The sequence below is a fragment of the Struthio camelus genome, chromosome 1, assembly GCF_040807025.1.
Source record: "Struthio camelus isolate bStrCam1 chromosome 1, bStrCam1.hap1, whole genome shotgun sequence".
In the NCBI taxonomy this organism is placed as follows: Eukaryota; Metazoa; Chordata; class Aves; order Struthioniformes; family Struthionidae; genus Struthio; species Struthio camelus.
The window spans coordinates 62,847,505-62,874,613 of NC_090942.1; the positions used below are offsets into that span (position 1 = coordinate 62,847,505).

The 27,109-nt window shown below is 40.5% G+C and overlaps 1 protein-coding gene across 5 annotated transcripts in view; it reads right to left on the bottom strand.

Moving 5' to 3' along the window:
* The window catches only part of STAB2 (stabilin 2), a 96,547-nt gene that overhangs the window by 50,618 nt on the left and 18,820 nt on the right, over window positions 1–27,109 (bottom strand). For all 5 annotated transcript variants that reach the window (XR_011141240.1, XM_068944362.1, XM_068944353.1 and 2 more), the window contains 19 exons: window positions 24,857–24,990; window positions 22,387–22,469; window positions 21,283–21,432; window positions 19,904–20,047; window positions 19,257–19,319; window positions 19,052–19,171; window positions 17,928–17,981; window positions 16,656–16,736; window positions 14,957–15,109; window positions 12,224–12,286; window positions 11,333–11,416; window positions 9,625–9,711; window positions 9,039–9,150; window positions 7,563–7,743; window positions 6,457–6,550; window positions 5,774–5,932; window positions 5,281–5,376; window positions 3,970–4,065; window positions 3,016–3,063 (listed from right to left, as the gene is read on the bottom strand). Coding sequence is in view for 4 of the 5 variants with exons in the window: in XM_068944362.1 (XP_068800463.1) it covers window positions 3,016–3,063; window positions 3,970–4,065; window positions 5,281–5,376; window positions 5,774–5,932; window positions 6,457–6,550; window positions 7,563–7,743; window positions 9,039–9,150; window positions 9,625–9,711; window positions 11,333–11,416; window positions 12,224–12,286; window positions 14,957–15,109; window positions 16,656–16,736; window positions 17,928–17,981; window positions 19,052–19,171; window positions 19,257–19,319; window positions 19,904–20,047; window positions 21,283–21,432; window positions 22,387–22,469; window positions 24,857–24,990 (2,002 nt within the window). In the remaining variant the exon portion in view is untranslated. The remainder of the gene's footprint in view (window positions 1–3,015; window positions 3,064–3,969; window positions 4,066–5,280; window positions 5,377–5,773; window positions 5,933–6,456; window positions 6,551–7,562; window positions 7,744–9,038; window positions 9,151–9,624; window positions 9,712–11,332; window positions 11,417–12,223; window positions 12,287–14,956; window positions 15,110–16,655; window positions 16,737–17,927; window positions 17,982–19,051; window positions 19,172–19,256; window positions 19,320–19,903; window positions 20,048–21,282; window positions 21,433–22,386; window positions 22,470–24,856; window positions 24,991–27,109) is intronic.

The window sequence follows — 27,109 nt, forward strand, 5'->3', positions numbered from 1 at the left end:
TCCCATCACATCCTCCTAGGTAAGCTCAGGAAGTGTGAGCTAGATGAGTGGACAGTGAAGTGGATTGAGAACTGGCTAGATGGCAGAGCTCAGAGGGTTGTGGTCAGTGGCGCAGAGTCTAGTTGGAGGCCTGTAGCTAGTGGTGTCCCCCAGGGGCCAGTCCTGGGTCCAGTCTTGTTCAATGTATTCATCAATGACCTGGAGGAAGGGACAGAGTGCACCCTCAGCAAGTTTGCTGATGATACTAAACTGGGAGGAGTGGCTGACACAACCAGAAGGCTGTGCTGCCATTCAGAGGGACCTGGACAGGCTGGAGAGGTGGGTGGAGAGGAACCTCGTGAAGTGCAACAAAGGCAAGTGCAAGGTCCTGCATCTAGGAAGGAATAACCCCATGCACCAGGACAGGCTGGGGGGTTGACCTGCTGGAAAGCAGCTCAGCAGAGAAGCAGCTGGGTGTCTGACGAGTTAAGCGTGAGCCAGCAATGTGCCCTTATGGCCAGGGGGGCCAATGGTCTCCTGGGCTGCATTAGGCAGAGCGTTGCCAGCAGGTGGAGGGAGGTGATCCTGCCCCTCTACTCAGCCCTGGTGAGGCCACATCTGCAGTACTGTGTGCAGTTCTGGGCTCCCTAGTACAAGAGAGACATGGAGGGCTACAAAGATGACTAGAGGACTGGAGCATCTCTCCTATGAAGAAAGGCTGAGAGAGTTGGGCCCGGGTAGCCTGGAGAAGAGAAGACTGAGAGGGGATCTCATCAATGTCTACAAGCATCTGAAGGGAGGGTGTCAAAAGGATGAGCCCAGACTCTTCTCCGTGGTGCCCAGCAACAGGACAAGAGGCAATGGGCATAAACTGAAACACAGGAAGTTCCATCTGAACATGAGGGAAAACTTCTCTACTGTGAGGGTGACTGAGCATTGGAACAGGTTGCCCAGCAGAGTTTGTGAAGTCTCCTTCCCTGGAGATATTCAAAACCTGCCTGGACGTGATCCTGTGCAACATGCTCTAGATGACCGTGCTTGAGCAGGGGGGTCGGACTAGATGATCTCCAGAGAGCCCTTCAAACCTCAACCATTCTGTGATTCTGTGATATCCATGTCCACTAGCAAGGGACACAACTGTAGCTGGGTTTAGGAAGTCCCATTTCCTAGCTGCCAACAGCTCTTATTTTAATGTAGGGATGTGGGCTCTGCAATATGTGTGGACTGATTCACGTTTCATGTGTCCGCTTTAAGGATTTGGAGATTCTTCGCGTGAAAGGATTTTTCCAATTGAGTGGATTTTTGTGGGAGGTAAAAAGAGGAACGCTAAAGATTTTTGAACATGGTCTTGCTGAACATGTGTTTCTCCAAACCTTTCACAGGCTCCACAACTTGCCATTTTTGATACTGCAAAACTTCAGGGAGCAGTATGAGCTTGGGTCCTTCCTTGCTGTAGCTGGTATGCTGCCTGGGAGCTGACTTATTTTGGATAGTCTTTCAATACCCATACTGGTTTTGAAGTCAAGAAAGGAATCAGCTCCCTTAAATAGCTAGGAATTTTGTCTCTGTTAATACTATCTTTCTTTCTAGCCATCATCACTATCACCTTCCAAATATTTAAAAATAGAAATAGCAACAGACATCCCTTTCTCACCCTCTCCAACCGACAAGAAAAATACTTGGTTATGAAAAGTGGTAAACATCACATTCCTGCTCAACTATGAGCAGTATGAGTATACCTCCCCATTTTGCCATTATTTAATTTAAGGGATACTATTTATTTGAAGTGCTGCAGAAATTTCCACATCCCTGTTTCAATAGATCCTGTATAATCTGCTCCCTGTTTTTTTTTTTTTCTGCTTCATTTTCTAATGAGTACAGTACGAGGTGAGCAGCCTTTTCTATTGTGCTTATTTATTTAACTTCATTAGTTTTTCTCTCCTCAGAATTGCTGGTGCTGCAGTCTGTGCACAGAGAGAGGCAGATAACAGGTTTAAGTTAGCGACAGTAGCTTAGTTTCCAATTAGCTCTCTGAAGCCCCTGTTGCAATTCTGTGCTTTAATGACCCCTGTGCTGTCTAACTTTGAAAAGCACAAAAACAAGTAAAGTGCTGTGACTCCTGCTTCTTATGCTGTTTATTAACACCTTACCATTTCTTTCTGTTTGCCCTATATTTGCTATATTCTCTTTATATTTAGGTTTCAAACTCTTTTTAGTCTTTATTAACTGTTTTAGTCTTTAAACTGTTTTTAGTCTTTATTCATACAGTGCCAAGCACAATGGGATAGGACCTCTAATGTTACTGCTGCCCTTGTAATAGATAATAGCACATGAAAAAGCAGTCAGTGAGAATCAATCTATCTAGAACTTTTCCTTTTTTTTTTTAAATCTAAGCTATTGTTTCTTCCCTAATTTAAAGCCAAACAAGTTAACCTGCTTCTTGATTTCCTGCACCTCAGTCAAGCCAGTACCTACTTTGATTTTTTTCCTTCTTGCTTGTTGCAGCAGACAGCACAATGACCAGCCATACTGTACCATACTGTAGCATTTTCCTAGCAGAGAGCTCTGAAAATGTGGAGGGAAAGGCACTGCCTTCCCTCTCCACTTGCCTGTGTATTTACTGCATGAGGAAAGATGGAGGGACCTGCTCATGGGCATATTCAGACTCTGCTTGTACCCTGCTGCTTCTACGCTGTTATAGAGACTAAGGTGTACTTAAAAACACAGCAAGATATGGCTTATGCAGCCACGTGCCTCACAGAGTGGACTTGTAACTTGCTCTGCTGCTTGTGTTGCTTCCTTACCTGTCTGAATTTGGGATGAGAAATTGGTTTTCAGGCAGAAATTAAGAATCAGATGATCAGCCCCTGCTGTGACTGATGGGAGAAGCACTCTGATGTCTGCACAGAAATTGGGCCTCTGCTGTATGATGGGAATATTGCTTTGAGATTACCATTTGCAAAGGCTAAAAGGCACAGGTTTTTTTTTTCCTACAGGCTTGAATAGACTTAAAAATCAAGCATGAAGTGTACTTACATTAACCCATTGGTTAAACGCAGCTGCTTCTGACAGAGTAGATAACTCCTGATTAGAGACAGAAAGAGAGAGCAATGAATACATAAGCTAGAGATATCTGTACCAAAGTGCTTTTACCATAGCCTCTGGTGACCCACTGTGTCTGGCCTGGCTCATGTGACATGAATGAGCAGGTTTAGCGACCAGATGTTTTGAAAATCAGGCTGTGTATTGTTTAGGCATATTATGTACCTGACCTTAGGCTAAGCAGTTATTTTCTGGTAATATAAACCTAAATCTTTTCTTAACTAAATGCAAAATTAATTGAAAGGGGACATATTGTTTTGATTGATATTTGTACAGCATCTTATATAGCATCCTGCAATTGAAGAGCCTTGATTCTGTCACTGTACATAGAATAGGGATAGATGATGGTAAGAGAGGGGATGAGAAATTGTGCCAAGAGCCTGGTATAATTACTGCCAATGGCTGGGGCAGCTGACATTTTCATTTTTCCTACCCTGTAAAATATGTATTTATTTCACTAAATGACTTGTTTTGGTTTTGTCTGTGTACCAGTTTGCACAGGTTTTTTTAATGTGATAAATTGGCTATTTCAACCAAGATGTAGCTCAAGGCAGAATTTCAAAAGAGCTGGGTGCTTGCAGCTCCCAGCTGGAAGGTGCATGCTTCACACTTGTGCAAATTAGGCCTCTGGGGCTGGCATTTTTCAAGTCGTCTTACAGTTAGATGCTCAGATCCCTTAGGCCCCTTTCCCAGCTATATTTCTAAACACAACAGACCGTTTCTGGATAGGCCAAGAGTCTCCAGCAGGAACACTCTCTGCAGACAGCACTGTTGGGCATCATCTTTTTCTAATGGTTTATAATGGCTTTGGTATCACTCTGGCTAAGATCTAGTGTAAGAACTGTGCAGTAGGTCCCTATACGCAGAAAACATGACCATGTTACTTACCTCTGCTGTATTTCCATAGCACATTCTACCATCTCCTTCATAGCCTGTTGGACACACACACTCCCAGCCGTGAGAAGATTCAAACTGGCAAGTTGCCTTTGAGCCAGAGAGAAGGAGAGAAAATTTGTCAGTCAGGAAACTACTCAAGAGCTGTTATCAACGAAATATATTGTGTTGGTATAATTTAGTAAGATTAAATTAAATAAATGAAAATGCCTTAACTCAGAAAAGTAGTCAACTTTGTAGTACATTTAAGCATGTTCTTTAGTTGTACTGAAATCAGTGGAATCGAATAAATACATAGTTATATACATAAAGTGCTGTTTTGAAACAAGGGAGGAATGTTCTTATTTAGAAATTTCCAAACTGAATTTGCTTGGGTATGGCCATTAAAGGTGTCAGGTTCTACCAGGGGTGAGAACAGCAGATTCAGTGATGCTGCTCTGCAAGATATCAGAGTACGTATAATGTGTATTGGGCCAGAATAGATGCAAGGGTCATTTGAATGCTTTGCTTCATAAATAATTAGTTATTCATAGTGGCAACATGTATATTTTAGAACTATGTGTATGTTCTAAAAGCAAATGGCTTGTAAACCCTCTTCCTGATATGTATGTATACCCTTCCCTTAACAAAGGATGTCTATGCCTTCTTCCATGGACATCCTCACCCTCCTTCAGTACATTCCAGCTTCACAAACTAAAAGTACTAACTCCATCACTTGCCCACCATGCACTAACCCTAGGAGTCTAACCCTTGCTTCACCCTTTCTTACTTTCTCCCTACAGGAACTGGGACCTGGGCCCTGTCTCTTCACCCACCTAAGGCAGATCAGTCTTGCTAATCCTCTGCTCCCCTGCATTCTCTGCCTTAGCATCCTAACGGAGGCAATGAGGTCCGAGTGCTAGTGTGGCTCTTGCAGATGCTACTGAGCACAACAGAGTGACTACTGATAAAGCTGATGGATGTCTGCATAGAGAGGTATGGCTTAGGAAAACATCTCAACACAGACTATTCCATCCAAATGGTAACTGCTAATAGAGAACCATCGCTTAACCCAGGCTCAAGACAGCCCTTGCATAGAGGTGGAACTGGGAGCTGCCCTTGCAGTCTGTACTCAGTGCATGTACCATCCTGAAATGCACATAGCATTTCTGGTACTCTGTATCACTGCTTAGAAAACATTGTTCTCTCTCATACAGAAACTTCAGGCTTGAAATGGCAAGGAAATTCTATGGTGTGTGTGCAGGAGGCCAGATGAGGTGTGATATGAATCTGAACACTTTGTTCAGGCAATGATTAATTGCTCACCAGATGATGGCATTTTCCATTTTGTTCCAAACATGAGTTTATCGGTGTGCATTCAATTCCACTCCCCCGAAAACCGTCTTTACATTTGCAGTCATTCTGTTGTTCCAACAAAACACAACAATGCATTAAAATGATTAAAATAGTGTACGTATTCTAGACCTGGTGGATTAGAGTCTCTCAGTCAGTGTTTATCCATGTAGCTCCATTGACTTCAGTGGAATGACACTGATTTACATCTCCAGAAGACCTTCATACTTTAAACCTACTAATGTACTTAGTAAAAAGTATTTGCTGCTGAAAAAACATTTACCTAGGAGTGAACACTGGCATAGGAACTGAAGGAGTCTGTTTTGGGTGGAGAGAGCTGTGTAGAAATAAGCTTATGGCTCAGAGTGAAATGAGAATTCTTGTAAGAAACCAGATAGGAAGCACTGGTAAAACAGTCTAAGTGAAGACTAATGTAGAAGGTGAGAACAAATGTGAGAGGACTTACCTGACCAGGCCCTACATATATGCAGGTTGCATTTTCATGGCACCCTCCCAAGGTAGGCAGCAGGCAGTTGTTGATGGCTGAGCAGTCTCTTCCGTCACCAGTCCATCCTGCCTGGCAAGCACATGCGTACACTCCAAGGCCTGTGTGAATACACTCAGCCTGGGGGAGACAAATGCACAGGTCAGACAAAATCATCTCAGTTGAAACGGGTGTTAGCACACTGGAAGTGTACACATTCACACAGGCTTCTGAACAGTTCCTGTGAGAAATAAATACCTCCAGGTATTCAAAACCTTGACTTGAAATTGAGCTAACAATTAAATATTTTGTATTTCCTAACTTGGATATGTGGTACTTAGTCGTCACCTCTGAATAGAAGCAAAATTCCTCTTGTCATAGCTTTATCTTCACTGTGGGATGAAATGGAACAGCGTTGCTACTTTTCGGCAGGAAAGTATCACAGCTTACCTTGGGAATGCCCTAGCATTGTTCAACACAGGCAGGTGGCATCCACCTTTAGGTGTAAGGATTATCTAAGCAATAGCAATGAAACTGCTAGGAAAAGAACTTGAACCGGAGTTGAAAATTCTGAATCTTCCTTCTGTAAAAGTTTCTTGCCAAGCCTTTCTTACTTGCTTTCTTTTCTATGGTGTCAGGCTCTGTGAAAAAAAGCACTTACTTACATTGGTACTGCAGCCACCTGGATTTAAACTAGCACAGGGATCAACTTTGCTGCAGGTCATTCCATCTCCCTCATAGCCAGGTTTGCAAACACAGCTGTAGGAAAGAGAGGAGGTGTGTGTAACAGGACAGCAGTAAAATTAAGCTATTGTTTTCCTCTGTAATGTGACGTATATAGGCAGCTTAAAATTGGTAACCTTTACCAATGGCCAATAGCTGAAGTGTGTACTTTTTTTTTCTTCCCAAAATTTGAGATTAGGTTATTTCTGTCAAATATGGGATCCATTCTCTACCTATGAGATGGGGAGTGAAATTAATTCTGCACTGGTTTGATCTTTGCAAAGGTAAGTTGATAGCGCTGAGTTAATTATGAACTGGGGTAGTTCTTTTTCTGTGACACAGAAGATACCACTCTCCCTCAAATGCATGCAAGACTGAGAGCTCCCCTCTTTCCCTGCCCCCAGAATAACCTAGGCTGGAGAGAATTTTCTTAACCACTTATGTTATGCAGCATCCCACATTCTGCTTTCTATGATGACTCACTACAAACATACCGCAGTAAGAGGCAAGCTTGCTTCATGTGGAGATGAAGGTGAGCAAGAGGTAAGGGCAAGACAGCTGTAGAAATACAGAGTTTTATGACAGGACCTGTCAAGACTGAATAGCCTCTGCTGAAGCCCATAGTGCTGTGACATGCAAATCTTACGTGAGCTGGCCAGATTAAGCTTTCTGCCCATGAATGCATGGGATTTGCATTGTCGTCCAGTAAGATTCAAATTCTTAATTCACTTAGGGAAAGTTAGAAATAAGAGTTAAGTTCCTAAGAGACTTTATAGCTGTCAGTAAGAAGGCAGCCTTCTGACAAGGGTCAAAGCCATATGTATTAATCTTAATAGTGTTAAATATAATGCTGAGGATAGGGCATTGAGAACTTTAATTTCTATTTTGCAACTGAAGGTGCAGGTAGTGCATTTTCATGCTTATTTGCTGCATAGCAGTATTTCAGGGGTTGATGTTTGTGTAGTGCTACATGGTGCTGTTTTAATCAAGAAAGTGGTGAAATGCTGTATGATAGCTGTTATTAACTAGGTACAAGTTACTGACTTACCTCACTGCACCATCGCTAAGCTGGCAGTCTGCATGTGCATGACAGAATTGTAAGGAGGGCTCACATGGAACAATTTGCTTATCACAGAACTTCCCTGTATATCCACTTCTGCATGAGCCAGGAAGACAGATCCCATCACTGTCTATTCGGTTATCACATTTTCCATAAATGCAGAGGCATTCTACCAGAGATAAAATACAATGTGATGTTCCATTGTGGTAAAAGGCGTAAGTTCTCACATAGCATTTCATATGAAGTGGTTCTTTTTTTTATTCTAGAATCCAACCTTATGTATTTTTAAATTCTCACTTAACTGGGAGAGCTGTTTATTTAAAATATCTGTATCTTTTCAGCTGTCTTTTATGGATAACTAAGATCTATTGCATCTTTCTAGTGTACCTGTCTGTCAGTGAAATTTAAAGAACTTCAGCAAAGTAGGAGCACAATACTATATCTCTGGTTAGAAAGGCTAAAGTTATTACATTGAAAATGCATCAAAAAAAATTGTGCAGTGATATGGGAAGCCCTTTAACATTGAGACCCCCAGTCATACAAATTGCACAGTGCAGAAATTCCTGGGCCAGTACACAAAGCAGCACAGACCTACCAGCATTTTGTTGTGCTTGGGCTCATCGGTGCTGCTAGGAAGGACAGCAGTATGCCCAGCAGGCATAATAAGCAAATCTTTTGCAGTCCCAAGAAGTGCCAACATGTGAAGTTGTCTGCAGTCCCAAGAAGTGCCAACAAGTTAAGCCAACATATATTGCATTGACAGGACTGGAGCTTAGACAATGCTATCTTTTCTTATAGAATCTGTCTTTCAGCTTTTGTCCATGTATTTCTGAACCTTAGAGTGAGCTGTGCTTCATGAGTGACGGGCTGTTGCATAGCAAAAAGACTGAAAATGTTTATATAGATGGAGAACATGTCTATATTTTTTGTCTATTCTGTAGTTTCTCAAATGCAGTACAGTTTGACACAGCAGGATTAAATCTTTCAGTATATAGATGATGACTGCTGGGGCCATAAGCTCTTCAATAGATAAGAAACTACTTTGTAAGGATGGCCATTAAGTAGTTCTAAATGCAGTCAGTTTATAATCTTTGTTGTTCTTAGATTGCATATGTTTGACCGTAGGCAGAATGTCTTCTACTGGTGAGCAATACCAGAACAGAAATAAATAGTAACCATTTCCTTTTCAATTACTCATGTGAGGGAGATAGAAATGAAATGAACAATACATTAATATAAGGCAAGCAATGAACCTGACAGAAAGCCCAATTAAGCCGGAGTGAATATTTTCACTGAGTCTGGGCTTATGATCTAGCCCTTTGAAATAAGAAAACCTGCCCCAGGGACATCTTACTCGTCCTTCATAGAGAGTGTATAGCTAGTGGTTAGCTCCTACTTTAATGTTACTAGGTTCTAAAAGAAAAATCACATAATCTTGAGTTGAGGAAGCACTGCTGCACTTACTTTTGTCACACTGAGCTCCATATTTGCCAGGGTCTGAGCAGAACTGACAGTGTGAGCCTTGAAATGCGTCAGCACAAATACAGGTTCCGTTTCCATTCATGCCATCCACGCACTGCAATACAGGAGACAGATGACTTTTATTTGTAAGATTAAATAAAATCTTTGTCCTTCCCTCCAAGAAGAGACTGTAAGCCTGTTTGTATTATGACTGTGACACAGACTATAGGGAATAATCTCAGTTTTAATGAAAACAATTTTTCATAGCAAAAGCTTTCCTTGTGCTTGTAGTTATACTCTATTGCTGTGTACTCTACCTTCGTTTGCTAATCCCAGCCTTGACTGTGTGCTGTGTATAGGAACCACAGAAATCTACAGTTTAGACGTATGAGAGGAGACTGATTCATTTTCCCTCTTCTGTGTAACTGAATCTGAATCTGATTTTCACGGTCATCCCTGGACATATAAATGGAGCAGCTCCTGTAGAACTTAAGCACTTCTGCATTACAGGAATTTTAAGGGACTTTTGAGACACAGTCAGTTCTTCCCCCACATGAGAGTGAAGGATACTGCTGGATGCTCCACTTACCTGCCCGTTTCCTGAGCAGGGTTTGGAGAAACCTCCTGGACATGGAATACAGTCAGGGCCAAAGAAGCCTTTGCAACATTTTGGTTCCTGTGAATAAAGCAAATATTTCTGCCTGTCATCTGAAATAACCCTTAATCCTTAAGGGGATAGACTGAAATAGAGTTATTCAATATTTGCAGAAGCCTGATGGTTCACTTAGGAAGAAGCAGTGCTCTGCTTTCTGTTCTGCACCGCCTTGCACTGGTGTTGTCTTGTGGGTGGAAACTCCAGCAACTTCTTAAGAATGCCAAAATGTAAGGGCTCTTCAACAGAAACAGGGAGACATCACATCAGAAAAATTGCATTTCTCAGCTGCCTCGATGTGGCCTTCTGTGAGCTGACCTGCACTAAACATCTGCACCAGATTTTGCTATTTCAGGGTAACTCCCCCTTAGTGGTTGCCATACAATGCATTAAAAGCATCCTCTTTTCCAGAGCTTTGGCATGGAAACAGCACACACAGGACAACTCTCCATCAGGCTTTGGCCCTCTGGCAAAAGCCTGTAAGGTTAACAGCCTCTTAAAAAGCTTGTGTTGAACCAGAACTGCCTCTGCAATGGTCTTGTTAAAACCAGGACGGGGGGCAGGCAGCCTGAGAGAGGGACACAAACCATCACATCCTTCCCCCATTGTTATCATAGACTCATCAGTGTTATAAATTTCAATTCCAATGTGTCTGTTTATAACTCAGTCTCCCCTAATATTTGCCTGTAGGTGTGCAGTGTAATTCAGAGGCAGTTCTCCTTCTTATCTGAGGTTGGTAACTGAAAGATATGTTCTACCCCCGGGGAGACCCCATGAAAGCTAGGCTCACTGCTTTGATCTTCCTCCTTTCCCTGTGCACCGATATGGAATTTAACCACTACATGGCCCTAAATGTTTCTGTTTGTGTCTTGTTTTATTCATGAATTGGTCGCTTGATCTGTTTATTCATCCAAGAGCACAGAAACTGTATTAGGAAAAAAAACCCCTTATTTACATGTGTAATTCAAGGGAAATATGAACGAGCAAAGAGCTCTCAAAGCTTACAGATTTGTAGACTTCTCTGCTTGCTACTTAATGGGTGCTGTGAAATGCAGAAGCCTATTTAGAAGCCCCAGGAGCAAGACTATGAAAAGTCACAAGTACCTCAGAGTGACTAATGATTTTTGTGAGGACTAGATATGCCAAACACAGTGAGTGGAGTGTGGTTCTTGAGAGCATTTTGCCATTCATTGCTATTGAATATCATGTGAAGTCCTGGGACAATAACGGATGGGAGAAGAGAGGCTCATTGTCAAACAGTGCAGTTCTTTGTGGGTGAAGCTGTATGGAGCAATGCCAACGTTTGGGCTAGGAGCTGTATGTGCAAACTCCTGAGTTACAGAATATGAAAAAGTTCTCAGTAATAACATACGGCAGCTAAAGAACCTGCCAGCTAAAGCTGGTGTAAGCATGCATTGTAGAGAGGAACTATTTCAGGCAGTAGAAAGGATAATGGCAAAAATTTGTCTGGTACTTTACTCTAAGAATTACGTGGTTCCCCTCAACCACCCACTTGTAGAAGGGTATAGAAACTACCCGGAGATCTCCAAGTGTCTCTCAATTCCAGAAGTAAAGTTCACAATACAAAAGACAGTACTTTGGAAAGCTTTTATGTACATTTCACCTTAAAACTGTAACTCTGTACCTTTACTGTTATATTGCAGTATCTAGCACAGCCAGTTTTTGGAAAGGTGGAGCCTTCAATAATGCATCTTCGTTTTGAGAAAGGCTAGAACATGCACAAAATGTACACATTAGTATTCCTAAGCAATGTGCAATACTGTGATACAATCTCAATATTATACCATAATTTAACTGCAGAACGGAAAGCGCTTTGGCATAGTACTACATATTTTCAAAATTTATTAAATTATACCTTTTTTGCATAATATGAGTTTTCTTACTTTTTACCTGTGGTTAGATCATTATTAAAATTACTGGAAATGCTATATAGGACAACTACCAGTGAATTATTTGTAACATGGAAAATATAATTCCTAGGCTAGTCAGACTTGAGTTTTGTAGGTGGAGAGACGTGCAACCAGAACTGCATCTCTCAGAGGCAAAGCATATGGAAGGCTTTCAGTCCATTCTGAAGCTACTTCTTCAGAAAGTTACTTCTAGGAGGAGGTTTAATCAAAGAGAAATTTTTAACAGATGTTGGTCTAATTTAAACTTATCCTTTCTCTATTTTTCATATGCTAACTCTCAAAGCATAACCATAGGAATTCTCATTCCTCGCCTGTCTCATCTCCTGCCAAAACCTGTCCCAAGTAGATTTTCCTTTACCTGACAAAAGAGTCAGAGCTGCTATGAGATCTGTAAGGAATTTTGCTATAGCAGACAAAAGAATGCTGAAATTACCATATACTTTAGTCATTGCCAAAAAGAGACTAAACTATTGTTTATATTTGTATTTATTCAGTTTTCTACATTCATATTCAACTCTTTTGCTCACTATATTGGGAAAGCAGTCACCAACACAAGGGGATGCCTTCTCTCTATGCGTTTTGCACTGTCATAGAATGTCACTTACTATAGGCTTTGAATCCTGTGGACAGGGAGTCAGTGTGCGCAATAAACAACTTGCACAGGTACCCTAAACGGAGACAAGAAGGACTGTCATTTCAAAAGGCAGGTACCAGCTTCTGAGAAACAAACTTATTGGCGATACTTACTGTAAGTTTCCAGGAATATCTGATCTCTGACTCTTAACTGTTATAGCATGGGTTGTGGAAGCTGATCATGGATCAGCAGCACCAGGCAGGGCTGTATCTACTGGCTCCAACTTCTGTTGGGTCGTTGTTTGTTTCCACCTTCACCTTTTTTTTTGTTATTTCTCCACTCCCTCCTTTTAACAAGCAGCAGCTCTCAAAATAGAAGACAAACACAGGCACAAGGGAACTGGCATCATTTGCTCAAGCCAATTTGGTGTGTTAATTTATATTGTCTGAGCATCTGGTGCAGTCTGTATGCTTAACATTCAATGAGAATGTTTTATTTCCTCTTATGCAGATCATAGATTAGTTGACAATCTCGTATATGGGTAGTGTGAACAGAAATCTGTCTATAGGAGGTAAAGAGAAAAAAATATTCTGTGCTGACATGTTGTAGATCCTGCACTTTGCTACGATCCAGTGGTATATAGCTGTTTTTATGTCTTCACCTTTTGGTTGCCTTTCACCACTGGCTAATTTATCACCGTGTAGTGGTGACAGTGCCTGGCAATTACAGCCTTGAGGAGATATAAACTCCAGTGGAAGTTAAAAAAGTGAATCCTCCAACAAGCTCAGCACACAATAACTTCAGAGAGAATGTGCAGTTCAGTGTGTGGATATGGAGTTCATCAAAGCTGTGTTGTCAAAGCTGTGTTGCTCATGACTTTTAATGTGTCAATCAAATTAGAATAAATATTAGAACAAGCATCCAATATACTATTTCACTGTTTTTCATAAACATTGGACAAATGCATATGAACTGGAATTACGGCATTTTCCCCACAGATTTATTCCTAGAGCTTATGGGGAAAGAATCAAGTACTAAAATAATATCTGGTTTGGATTCAGCAGTTCCTTGTGTTGTGAAGCACTTAAAGCAATAAAAGACCAGACTTACAAAAGCATTTGGGCACTGACTAGTGGAGGTACCAATGCCACTGTGTTTCAAAGCTGCGTGGGTCAGATACATTTTGAGAAATATGTTTAGGCATTATAAAAGCTCTTTGAGCTGTGCAGTCATGACCAAGGTTGACTTAGACGCTTGCTTTTCTTTGGGTTTTTGAAAATCCCTCTAAGAATATATTTAGTATTTTAGAGCTTAAAAATCTGGCTGAGATCTTTAGAATGCATTTCCCTCTATTGGCATTGCTTTCCCTGCTATCCAGTGTCATGCAGGGTCACCTGTTCATTCCCTTTGTCCATGTGGGAGTGTCTTAGCTATTGGCACATACCTGCTACCTCCTCTTCCTGAGGATAGAAGTCTCATCTCTCCCCTCTGCTGCATTGCAGACCTGTTTCCCTGCCCCTACTCTGCACTTCTGTGCAGTATCTAGTTTATGAGCTCTGTCTGGCTTCACTAGTAGATTAAGATACAATCTTTGCAGAGAAACATCTGAAGCATAGACATATATTCCCTTCTGTCAGCTCTGCTGAGGGAGAGATGACCTCTGGAAGAAGGCAAAGCAGACAGCTGGGGAGGGCTACCACTTCAGTTGCCAAAGCATGTTTTGTTAGAAGTCATCAAAATTGGCTAAAGTCTCCACACTAGGCAGATACTATGGATCTGTTTTACTTCCTGCACTTTTAGAAATGCTGGACAGTGATATTTCTGTACTGTTTCAATCCTTATGATTTTTTTGAATATTTTGAGTCCTGCAGTTATTACCGGCATTCAGGTACGCTGATATCTATGTATTAGCATAATAATATTTTTGTCTTTAGGGATGTATGATTTTTGTACCTGTGTAAAACTCAGTTTTTACAAGGTTTAGCACTTCTTACTGATACCATCTCATAAATACTACTTTTAATATTGTTCTCTTTTTATGAGAGCACTGACAATACACAATGGCAGAACAAGAACAACCCAGCTATTACTCGAGTCTGGTATTCTAGTGGGTAGTAGCGCTCTGTTTAAAGCTTTGGACATTAAACTATATTTTAAATTATTCTTGAAGGTTTCAAAGCTGACAAAAGTGTCTAACTTCAGTCTGAGAAACTTTATGTGAAGGATGCTATTTAATTTGTCTTGAAATCACTTTTTCTAGTGTACCAATGGTATTGATCAACGCCAGAAATAGATTATCAGTAGCTTTCTGGTAAGGAATATGAATTACTGGAGTGTTTTAGGTGTTGATTGCTTTTGGTATCAAGGATTGCTGCTTGGATTTCTACCTAGTTTATGATTATATTGCACATATGGCTCTTTGTAGTTGCTACCAGAGTCAACAGTTCTTTACTGCCAGCTCCTGTGCTTTCTTCATTAAATTTTGATGCTGTCCAGCTCAGCTGAAGATCCGTTTCAAGGCTCTGGACTCTGGTTCTGGACTGCCATAAGTTAGGACAGTAATTGTTTTGCATTACTGTGCTGGAATTGTCAATGGCCCTGATATGAGTATGAATCCAATCCAGTAATAGCTCATTAGAGCAACACTTACTGCAAGCTAAAAGCCCAGTTTGATATTCACTCTTCTTACCAGAAATAGTATCTGAATTTACCAAGTGTAAAGCTATTGATTTGTACTACTATTGATTTGAAGTAATGCTCTTACCATTGCAACTTGAGTTCTTGTCTCATCGCACCGATGGGGTAGAATTTGAACAATTGTGGGTGGGATAAGAACGCCTGCAAGAGTATAAATGTGACCATTTTTTGCAATAATATCTGTTTCTTCAATTTCTTCTCCACTCACCAAGATTCGTCCCTGTGAAATAACAGAGGGATAGAAAAGCTATCATATTTTTGCAATCTCTAAACATTTCAACCCAAAAATTTTTAGTCATACTTCTCATTTTTAATTGGCTTGCTATATTTTCTTGTGCTTATTTTATACAAGAAGCATGCATATGTTGCACCTTTTGCTTGATATTGATCTGTAACATAAGCACTCAGCATTTTCCTCCTAATCTGCACTGTTATCCTGTGGAACTGATGATTAGAGGTCTGATCAAAATGGCCAGAAGTTATCAAGTGTCTTCCCACTGATTTCAGTGGTCATAGGCTTGGATTCTGTGGTAGTCCCTCTCTGTTTGACAGATGTGGGGAAAAAGTGAGAGAGAATCTGTAAGCTATCCAAGTTCACAGAAAACAATAGTATACACTTCTGAATTTACTCATGCAACTGCTCTGCCTTTACAAATAATTTTCACAGATGCATTTTTTTCTCTAGAACAATCATTTTTGGCTAAAACGTGCAAAGAATGCAAGGGAGTTCAATGCATCAGTTAAGGCTGGTTTAGCAAAAGTACTGCAAAAAACTAGGAAAAAACCCTTCATATCAAAAAAAAGTATTTCTACAGGCTGATTTATAGCTTGCTCATTAAAAGAGTACAACTTGAATACACACCATTTGGGATTTCTTTTTTTTAAGTGCATGTTAAAGATTTTCAGAATTTATGTTAATTTTGTTTTTTCTTTCCTTTCCATTGAGATGGCTTCTTTATTAGAGATCTATAACGTAGTGTTGCATGAAAAGTAACAGTGTTTTCTGAATGCTTACTGTTAATGTGCTGAATTGTGAGATCCTCATCAAGCTTTTGGTTGTTTCTTATTCATGTAAATATCTACTCAAGTTGACTGGGCATCTGGCTGGTTAAATATTAAGTGAAAATGATGCATGCTGCTAGACTAAGGAAAGAGCTGATGCAACTTTCAACACAGACTTTGTCTAATCAGGAGTTGGGAATAATCTCATTTTAGTGGCCTATAGGTGTCTAGTTAGCTGTAATTATCCAGGTTTCTTCTATAGTCAGTGGGAGGAGACTGGTGCCTCCAGAAGTTCATGAGTCTATCCTGGACATTTACCTCCCTGATGGCTAAAGCTATGTGAGAGAAATTCCATGCTGATTGACAGAGTAACACCTTTTATAAAAAAGTGTTCTCCAAGTTCATCAGGATCAGAGAATATACTACTACAGGGGTTGTAAGAATATCTACCTGAGCACTGAGAAGTGTTTAAAATAACTGAAAACTGTAGCAATGTCTTAAAATATTTTTTCCTGGATTTGGGCTAGTCATAAGAAAAAAGAAACGCAGGTTGTCCTTATACACCAGTCATTTGCTCAGCATCTTTTATAGTCCTGATTTCTAATAGTGGCTGGGAAAGGCAGGATGAAAATTTTACTTGTTATAGCAAGAATTTATTCTGCTTCTGTAAGATTCAAGAGCGTGTCCCTGCCCCACCCCGGCATGCAAATGAGTGCCTAGCTCAGAGAGAGTTATTCACAGGTGAAAGTGACTCACTGACTTACAGTGCTGGTCCTGTTAATGTAGATGAACTGCTTAGCCATGCTTCTCACGTGCTCTATTGAGATGAGGCTGGCAACCTCGAGCTGAAACGAATGCAAATTGATTGGAAAAAATCTAATATCAGTAGTTATTTTAAAATCCAGATGGATTTCACAAGTAAAACTCTTTCTATCCGAGGTGAATAGCCCTATAATCTTTCTTCTAGCTTCAGTGGCAGTCTCACAATGACTAATTTGCTAGCATAATGAAGTTAGACTGATTATTTTAAACTCTGAGCTTGCAGGTTGCCATTTCTGAAGAACCAAAACAATCAAACAACCAAAAGGGTTTTTTTTGTTTGTTTGTTTTTTGGTTTTGTTTTTTTGCTTTCTCCTAACTATATCATCCGGTCTAAATACAGCTGTCACCTCTCCCTGAAAATAGTCCTGTTTACATCCTTAGACCATTGTAGAAACAGCACAGCCGATATCACGTGAATGGACAAATGGATTTCATGCTCCTGCTCCCTGTGATCCAGATATGTGCCAGAGTGACCTCAGCCTGGGACACCGCATACGGGTCCCTTCACTAAGGATACGAACTCATCCTTCCTTGCCAGAAGCAGGGGCTTGGCCAGTGATGAAACTTAAGGCTCTTCTAGCTGTAGTTGCTGCTGATGTTGCTGAATTCTGCTTTTTGTTTTTTTTGTTTCCAGTAGGAAAAGGAATGAAAAGTAGGGAACTTAGATGATGAAAAAATCACCTCTCCCTGAGAAGCAGAAGACAGATGTTAATTTTAGCAGAATTGGCTCAGAGAGATCTTTATTTCAGGAGCAACAACTACTTTTCTCTTTCTTTTACTTATTCCTGTAGATCTGGAAAGCTGACAGTACCCTATGACAGCCCCTCTTACTCCGCAGCAGAGTAAATTAAGCAGGTCCCAGGTTCAGGATTTTTTTTTCCACTTGGGGTAAGACTCCATCACAAAAAGACACATTTTAAAGTGGAAGTAGTTACTTGCATGTAATGTTAACTACTACAACACGGGTAGTTTTTATTTGCTGTGGTTCATGGACTACCCTGTACATAGGGTACACTGAGATAAAAAGTATGTGTTCTTTTAGTGACCTTTAGGTATGACTGTCCTTGACTAAGGCAAAGGCATAGCTGCCCTCCTTTGCAGCCTCGCTGCGTAACGCTGAGTAGAGGTCATTGTTAGAAAATATTTATCTTCAGAGTAGCAAAACGTTTGCAAATATTCTTACACCTGTGGGACAGTAAAGCAGCCATGCTCACCTGAATGTTAGAAACAATGTGGTATCGGACGAGCTCCAGAAGCTTCCATGACCCCTGCAAAAGGATAAAAGAGGTCTTTTTAGCCAAATGTGAAAAACACAAAACAAACTGGCTAATGAGAGGCTATGCGAGTAAGAACAATGTCATTCATTTGAGCACTAGAAATCTTGGGATTAATAATGGTGTTCATCTCATGGCATGCACTCTTCCACTCTGTACCATTGCAGGTATGCATCATTTTATTTTGGCCTGGCCTTTCCTGTGCTACAAGGTATATCTTGTTTCCCCACAGGTGTCCCTGTTCTCTTGTCTCCCCTTTGACCTTTACATGTTGGAGGTGCCAAGTGGCAAAGATGACAACAGATGCCTCCGAGGGCACCACCAGGGGCCTGCCTGAACCAGTAGGGAAGCCTGTGGCATCTGTCCCCATAATTGTCCTCTTTGGGCAGTGACACTTCCCAGGAACGGGGATTGGGGCTTTTCCATATGGCTGTCTGGGCTGCGCTGTCAGGGAAAGAGAAGGGGAGCAGGGACCAGATGTGTAGGTTTGGTGTTGCTTTATAAGACAGAAGATCTCAAATCCTGCTCTTCTGATAGAGGACTTCAGGAGACGTGGAAGTTGTTCTGACATTTGCAGGACAATGGACTAACCTCATAACGCTATCTTGACTCTAAGTCGTAGGGTTTTATGAACTTTCCTTATTTTGCTTTCAAAAGCAAATGGAAAACAGCTTAAAGTGAAACTGTCTCTGTGTGTAGCCAGAAAATGTCAGTTAGACAAATCTAACTTTGTAAAATATTATGCAGAGAAATAAAAACTATAAAAGCCTCATTTTAGAGCTGTTAGCAGTACAGCGATATGCCCTCCTGTATCAGAGTAGAGGTACAGCTAGTCCCGTACCATGCTTCTGATAACGGCCAATAAAAGATGCTTCAGAAGAAGCTGTAAAAAGTATGGTATTTGGCAGATGCAGAATAAGCTATATTCTGCATTAGGTGTCTTACTGATCTTTAATTGTTACAGATGCCTTAAGCCTTGATCATAGAAACTTAGTTTAAATGACTACTAAAGCTGCAAAATTGTCCACTGCATAAGAATAATTTGCATTATGGGAAGACTATACCTCTGTGGAAAGCAGGTAATCCAGATCCCTGGCTTTCATGCTATTCAGAGCATCGTTACTTGGAACAAAGACTGTGTAAGGTCTATTATCCTGTTGTAAGGCCACTCCCAGGCCAGTTTTCTGTTTTGATTAAAAAAAACCAAACATATTAGTTTTGTAAAGCATCTAAAAAAAGCTTTATGGAATTGCGTTTCTGGGTCCTTACCTCTATCAAGGATGTAAATTGGCTGTATCTTTCATTATCTTGAAGCACTGACATTATCGTTTCCTGAAATGATAATTCATCGTTTCCTGAATATAAGATGTATTTTAGTTGGGAGCATGGAACGAACATCAATTCTTAGGAGACACTTGTTGAATTATTGTGGGTCTCAGTTAATACAAATTCAAATATATTTGGGTTTCCTTATTGTTTATACGGCTGTGGTGCCTGGAGGCCCCAGCTGAGATAGTGGGATCCTCTTGCTCTTAGGCTAAACTTGCATGGAGCTAGAGACTGATACTGTCCTGAAATACTGTGTAGTCACAGAATGTACAAACAGTGTGAAGGTGGGGGAAAAAAGCATTATTGTACATGTATTCCAAATGAAAAAGGGCAGAGAAACAAAAGGTTTTCAAGATCATCATATAAGAAGTGAATTCTCAAGGAATTATGTTAAGCAGATGATCAAAAAAACCAATAACTGTCTCCTGTGGAAACTGCACCTTTGACTTTGACAGTTGCTTTTCTGAGCTGAGGCATAAAGGCTCAGCAGAGCTTGTCTACCTGCTGTCAGCTACATTCCTTTGCGTTAATGTAAAACTATTTAAAAAAAAAGTCCTGCAGGGGCATATATACAGCTTATTTCTCACCTCTTTGCTGCTTTCAAACGTTGGGTCCCTGTTGTCCATGGCTTTGTCAATAATGTGCAAAATCCCATTGGAAGCAATTATGTTCCCCTGCAAAAGTTTTCCTTTCCTCCTTCCTCCTTGAATTCTAATTCTTAATTGATAATCCTAAAATAAGGCAGGCAATGGACAATGAGATCTTTCTTATGGAATTACAACAACGAGTATGCATGTTGAAAAACATCTAACATGCTTTCATTGCTAATACCTGGGCCATTTAAGTCTGGTGAGACCGAGGGTTGCTTCCAACATCTATCAAGGAAATGGAAAAAATTCCTTTGACTTTGGATCAGGACCATATTATTTTGTTCCATGACAGCAAGGTGCAGAAGAGAAACAGGGATCGCAGATAGACCTGGCCTCGTGGTAAAGGGAGTGCACGTAATAGGGCTCTAATGATTGCTGCTAATAAAAATCTGTCAGGAAATGATTTAGAATGTGATTGTAGCAAATGGGTCAACTCCCATTATCTTAGGGGACTACAACCCATTTCCTTATATATATATATTTAAAACACCAAAATATTGCTGATTATGCACTGTACTGAAGTATGCAGGAAGTTAACAGGCCTGGGACTGCAATATTTTCCTGTTATAAATGAAATCCAGATTCATTAAAAAAGAACATAGATCTCTTTTCTCAGGTGCCACTAATCGAGCAGAAAACATAAGGAGTGCTTGATTTCAGTTTAGTGTATCGAAAACATATATATAGCTAGGTATAGCCACAGAAAATAAATTTTTCAAAACTGTGGGATCAGACTGAAGCCCTGAAGTTCTCTGATATCAACTAAACTGATCTAGTGATGAACCTTACTCCACTTTTTTTCATGATAATGGCCATGTGTATTTTATTTATATTGAAGACTTGTATTTGCTGCGTCATTTAAAGGATGTCCAGGGGTACTTAGTGGAACGTGGGATCTGCAGTGCAGTCAGTGCTTCCTCTGCAAAAGCAATACAAAAGGTCTTCCAACATCAGCTCCCAGCTTTCCCCTTCCCCACTTCACTTTGATTCTTTTCTTGTCCCTACCCTGCTCTGCAGGTCATGCCTGCAAAGATTTAAGATTACTTTATTTTAGAAAACATTTTTAGAGCTGTCTGCATTACTCATTCAGTGGTATTGCAACTCCAAAGGTAACTTTCTATTTTCACTGATTTTACTGAGAACTTTGCTGGCGAGGCTTTGGCTTTGCCTCAGTATGTGGCCAATGGCTGTAGCGTTTCGTAATCCAGCAGCTATCTGCAACCTGATGCCTTGCTGTGGAAAGACCTTTTGTACTCCTTAAAAAGACTTAAACATGAAGAATAAACCTTGCTGATGTAGGCTGGAAGGTCACTTACCTTTTCTCCCTTTGATATCTCCCCTGACTTGCCAGTCAAAGTATATATTACATTAGTATTATTCAAATTACTGGTATTCAACTGACCAGCAATTACATGGAGTTTCACAAAGTATTGTGCTTTCTGTTTATTATTCAGAAGGTCCTTTATCTAGAAGAGCAGAAGGACAGAGATATATTTAAGTCTAGGCTTTATCTAAAAAAGATCTCACTGTGAATTATCCTTTTTTTTTTTACTCCCTCCAACGGTTATATACTGAAATGACACATTTTCTTCCGAAATGAGATTATAGGATTTTAACTGCGCATAGGCCTCTCTTGATTTCAGTTCAGGTTAGATCACACCCTTATGTCCCTGCCTAAGCAGTGAGTGTATCAAGAGATTTCCTCACTTCAGCGGAAGATGCTGAATGCTAAGTATCTGAAAATCCAGCCACCAGGCCACTTTTTCAGCCCTAAATAGAGATGTCAGGGCATCCTGAAAAGTGTTGTCTTTTTTTCTTAACTTGGCAGAATTTTTGGAAAGATTTTCGTTTCCATCTGCAAACTTTGTTTTTTGTGAAATAAATGAAAAATGTTACCTTTCCCAAATGTGATCTTTCCTACCACGCTCCCTATGTGATCTTTCCTACCACGCTCCCTGTTGTTCCCACCCAGAGTGTGAATATGCACAGTTTGTAACAAAATAAGAAAACAATTTAAACCCCATTTGATCACTAAAACTGTTATGTTTCTTTTTTTTTTCCTACTAAAAATATTATTTTTATCAACCTTACTTAAAAGTTCACTTTAGGCCTTCCTGCTGAAAATTCAGACTTTAATTCAGAGCCTATCTCAACTAGGTAATAAAAATTGTGTATACGCATTAAGACAATCCAAACAGGACTTGAAACACGACTGCATTCTACCCTGACTTAGAAAATCATTTTGCTTTCCTTTCAAGTAAGAAAAAGAGTCTCTGGCTCCTAGACTTATATGGTAAGCCAGACGTGTGCTAGAGCAAAAGGTTCTTCTGAATCTGTGGAATCAAAACCTTTTTTTAACACGGATCTGATTTCTGAAGGCGTTAAACCCCACTCATGCACAGCCCTCTCTGTTTACTTACATTTGTGCCTTTGAGCCCCTTGTTTGTTGGTACAAGCACGGTAAATGGTCCCAGACTACTCAGTGGCCACTCATAGACATTTTCTTATAAGAGGAGGGAAAAAAAAGATTAAATGAATATTAAAAAGCTTTTGGAGACAGATAATTATTAAATGTTAATTTAAGATTTTTAAATCTAGGTTGTTGAAAGATGAGAAGCAGAGAAGATGCATTATCTAGGTGCTGCTGCATATTTGATATAAACTGATGCAAAATATTCAGAATGTTTGGTAACCCAGATTCCATAGCATGCTAACCAGGGTGATGACCATGAAAACATGGCTTCTTTGGAGTTGTATTAGTGTCTCTACAGGGAAACAAGTTCCTACTTTAAATTAATTCAGTCTTTGTGGGGTAAGGGGAATGCTGATGATAACCTGTTGCTAATGCAAGGAGCAGCAAACACACAGCTAATAATAAAAACTGATGCCCTGCAAGGTAATTAAAGTTCATCTGCTACTCAGATGGTATTTCCATTTCCAAGACAGCAGTATAACAGCACTGAAATCTGTAGCTGAAGCCATTAAATATTTCTAATATTCAGCCCTTTTTTCAGAAGTTTAAAATTAGAACTAAAAATATTTTTATTTTTATTATAGGTATGATGTACCAGAGTATATATCCTAAAATTCAGCTTAATATGCTGTTTTAAAATACAGCGTGCACTATTCTGCTATATATTCTACTTAGTTTTTGAAATACATTTATGTGGAGCGAATATATTATAAAATAACCCGTGCAGTTAATGTGTTTTTGTAGCTTTTGACTGATAAATCAAATGGTGCATTTATGTCCAAAACTTAATCAAACAATATAAAATCTGGATTGTTTTTTAACAAATGGTGGCACCCAGCATGTTAGGCGCTTTTCAGACACATAAGCAGACCCGTAGAGAAACTGCAGCCTAGTACTCAACGTTGAGCCAAAGGATTTCTATTTTCACTGCTGAATATTAACGTCACTGCCAGGTTTTGTCCTCAGCCAGCTATGTGGAATTCCTCTTCTTTTCTGGTCAGGAATTAAGGATGTTTATTTTAATTGCTGGGTTTAGTGAAAAGGACCAAGTAATTCATATTTACAACTTAAATTCAAAGATGTCACTCAATTCTAGTAGTGTTTGTTCAAAGCTCAGATTTGTGGGATTGCAACTGAAGTTGACTGGGACAGTTCTGTTGTTTTCTTCACAGGGTGACTGCTAAAGGCTGGACTCAGTTCTTTGGATATCTCATTTTTTTGGCATCCTGGCACAATAGCAAACTGGCGTTTACATTGTTAGTGAGGAGAGTGACTTAGCAAAACTGAAAGAATCCTTTAACATTTTTTCATACTTCTTCCCCTTCTAATAGGTACTTCACAAATAATTTACCTTCCATTTCCTAAGAGCAGTTCTGCAGTTCATATAAATACATGGTCTGTCCTGATTTCCAAAGTCTTTGCCCTGCTATCAGCAATTCCTTCCACTGTCACCATCCTTCCTGTTTTCTCTACTTCTAAATTACTAGTAGATAGTGAAGGGTAGTATGAGTTGGCATCGAAAGCTACATACCCAGATTTGCCATTGTGTGGCTGAAGAATTAGGTTCTCCGTGCCTTAATACTTTTCTAAAATAACGATAACAGAACAGGTCAGATTTCTGTTGGAAAATGCCAGTGCACTGGGTTTGGAAACACTCTTTTTGAAGGATTATGGACTAGGTGGATTTGTGTTGAATCCAAGCCAGGTTTCTGATAGAGCCCTGGCAGCTCTGCAGTCCTTTGTCCTGGTTCACGCAGCTCTGCAGGACGTTTCAGATGCTTTGCTGGGGGACACTTAGACTGTGAGCCCAGACCAGGGCTCCACCCCAACTCTGCAGGTGGTTTGGCAACTCTAAGCTGCTCAGTTGCTGCCCATGCACTCTGATGGGGTCAGAAGGGAAGCTCAAGAGTGATGGAGACCACAGATAGGCTCACCCTCTTCCCCTTGCTTCTCCCTTCTTTCCTAGTTTTCTCTTGGACCCTCCTCCCGGTTAGAACAATGCCACTGCTGACAGCTAGGTACTAGGAAAGAGGGACCCCACTGGGAATCTTGATATTTTGGGTGTATTCCTGTGCATCTTTCTAGATCACATCTCTGTTATCCAATGCAACAGTGGTAGGGAGGGAGAGGAAGTGAGATGATCCAGATGAGGCAAAAACCACAGGTGATGCAAAATGATTTGCAGGTAGGGTTTTGGGAACACCTGTAGCATTTTTACTTAAAAATTCTTGTAGATTGACTCACACTGTGAGCAAAGGCTGCTTTGGGAGGCCCGAGGGTGTCTGTGGTAAGGGGTGTGTGCTCTGTGTCATGCCTCTAAGCAGCGTGGTCCTACAGCTATGGGCGTTGGAGGAGATAGACAGGGCATGATTAATCTACCCATCAAGAGCTGACTCTGCTTTTATTTGGTTACTTACCCATAAGAGATAAGGCAGATGTCAGCTTTCCTTGCCACTGTCCTCCCACTTCAGCATTCAAGTCTCTAAGTTGTTCCATGATGTTCCCGTAGCACACAAAGCCATTTCCGACATAGCCCACCTGGCAAGTGCACCTGTGAAGAGACTGTCACCTCAGTTGTGTGCTGACACACAGTTGTGCGCTCTGCAGTGTCAGCAAGGCTCTAACTGAACCTGCTCCAGGTATTATTAGTTGCTTCTCTGAAAGGATTTTAGGAACAACCAATACATTTTAATTTAATCTTTGCTTCTGCATGCTGTTAAGTTACCATTTGGTGAATGGATGTTGTACATGTCTTTTCACTCATCAGATAAGGATATGAAATTGTTTACTTGTCTCTTGACCAGCTGTAGATTTCCCTTGCTCCTGTAACCAGTTCTGTGGCTTGTATCGCCCCTGGACTATATAGCGCGATGAATGTGAAATTGCATCACTTTGCAGCAAAGATGCCCTTAAATCCCTGCTGCTTTAAACTTCTTTGGTTGTGAGAGCTGCCTATTCAGCACATTTCGCTTCTTGGTGCATAGGGAAGCAGGTGGCCGCTCACCTGATGTGCTGTCCTTCTGTCAGCCATGCCAGGCGGCAGAGTTATGTGAAGCCCCCTCTCACTAAGTGAGCCTCAGCAGGATTAATGTTAGTTGCATCTGAAGTGGGATGATGGCAGCTCATGGATCCTGTGTGATAGCTGTACGTGCCCAACGCTATGTTCAAGTTTGATGTATGTCCTGCATATCTCGTTGCACTGCCCTTTAAGTAATGCAATCATTTGGGGCAACAATACTGGTCGTTTAATGTGATTTTTTTTTCTTAAGTTGTTGGAATATGAAATGTCATGCTTTCAGATGTACACTTTCTGCTGCTGCTGTCTCTTTACTAAAACACAGTAACTGCAGTTATCCCTTATGGACTACAGACTATGAGAGGCATTAGTGCATGTACAGTTCATGCGGTGCTATGGACTTCCAGAGCAGACTTGGGTTGTAGTGCCTGTGAGAGTGATGGGCATTGCCTTGAGAGGGGCTGCATTTGAAGCAGCTAGTTACAAGCAAGACAAAATCTAAAGGAAATTTGTGAAAGAACAACCCCAAGCGTCAATCTGACATGTTCTCTCCTATGAGAGAGGAAACATGCCTCACAAAAATTGAATTTTACGGCCATAAAGGAACTCAGTATTGCAAGAGGGATGCGGAAGAAATCATTGGTTGTCTATGTCATTGACTCATACTTGTTATTAGGTGCTAGTGGGTACAAATGATTATTATTTTCAAAAAAATGGCTTGGACTTATGTGAGCCTTGACCTTGTGTGAACCTGACTATTCAAAGGAAGTAGCGGTTAGCACTTTCTAAAAATCTGGACTCTTTAAAGCTGTCTTAAAGTGAGCAGCCACCAATGCTGTTTGTTTTTGCCAGTCTTGGCTCTGTTTGTTACACTTGTTAGAAATTCTGCCACTGCTTGGCTATGCCTGGGAGACTGGCTGGAGGTGTCAGCTCTGTGATTTACTCATCTTCAGTGGCTAAAATTAAACTAGGCACTTGTCAACATGTCGCGCACACAGAAAGAAACTCTTAACTATATTTAAAGGGATTCAACTATATGGTAAGTGCCTAGGTGGGACTGAAAAGGACTGGGGAACTGTCACTACTTCAGTTTACCTAGGAAGGGGAACAGAATTATGTCTTTCTGGAGATGGGAATCACAGCTTTCTGTGTCCCTATTTTGCTTTAGTCTTGTCTAAGAGAGGTTTCCTTTATGAAGCTGTTAATTTCTAAATTGAAGGCAGAGCCAGGGTACAAGTAAGAGTGGAATAGAAAAAGGTAGTAATGAAGATTAGTTGAAGGAAGGCCAGTTGTGCTTGGAAACAAAATAACGTATGGTCTAATTATGCAGTGTAATTCTGCATCAGCTGAAGCTTTTTAGCTTCAGGGCAAGTCTGATTGTAATTACTGTGCTGAAGCAATGTCATAGACAGTATCAGCACTCACTCAGAAAAGATCTATATGGGAAAAGAAACAGACACAATCTTGCTTTTTCTGGGGGGATGTAGGGAGTTGCTGTGTTATACTGTTCAAAACCCATAACTATCACCTCTTTGGCTACATAAGAGATTTAGTCCTATAGGAGTAATTTGATTCTGGAGGAAGAAGAAGTGATGACATGTGGTAGGTTAACAGGGCAACTCTGTCTTTAATAAAAAACATCAAAAACAAAAAA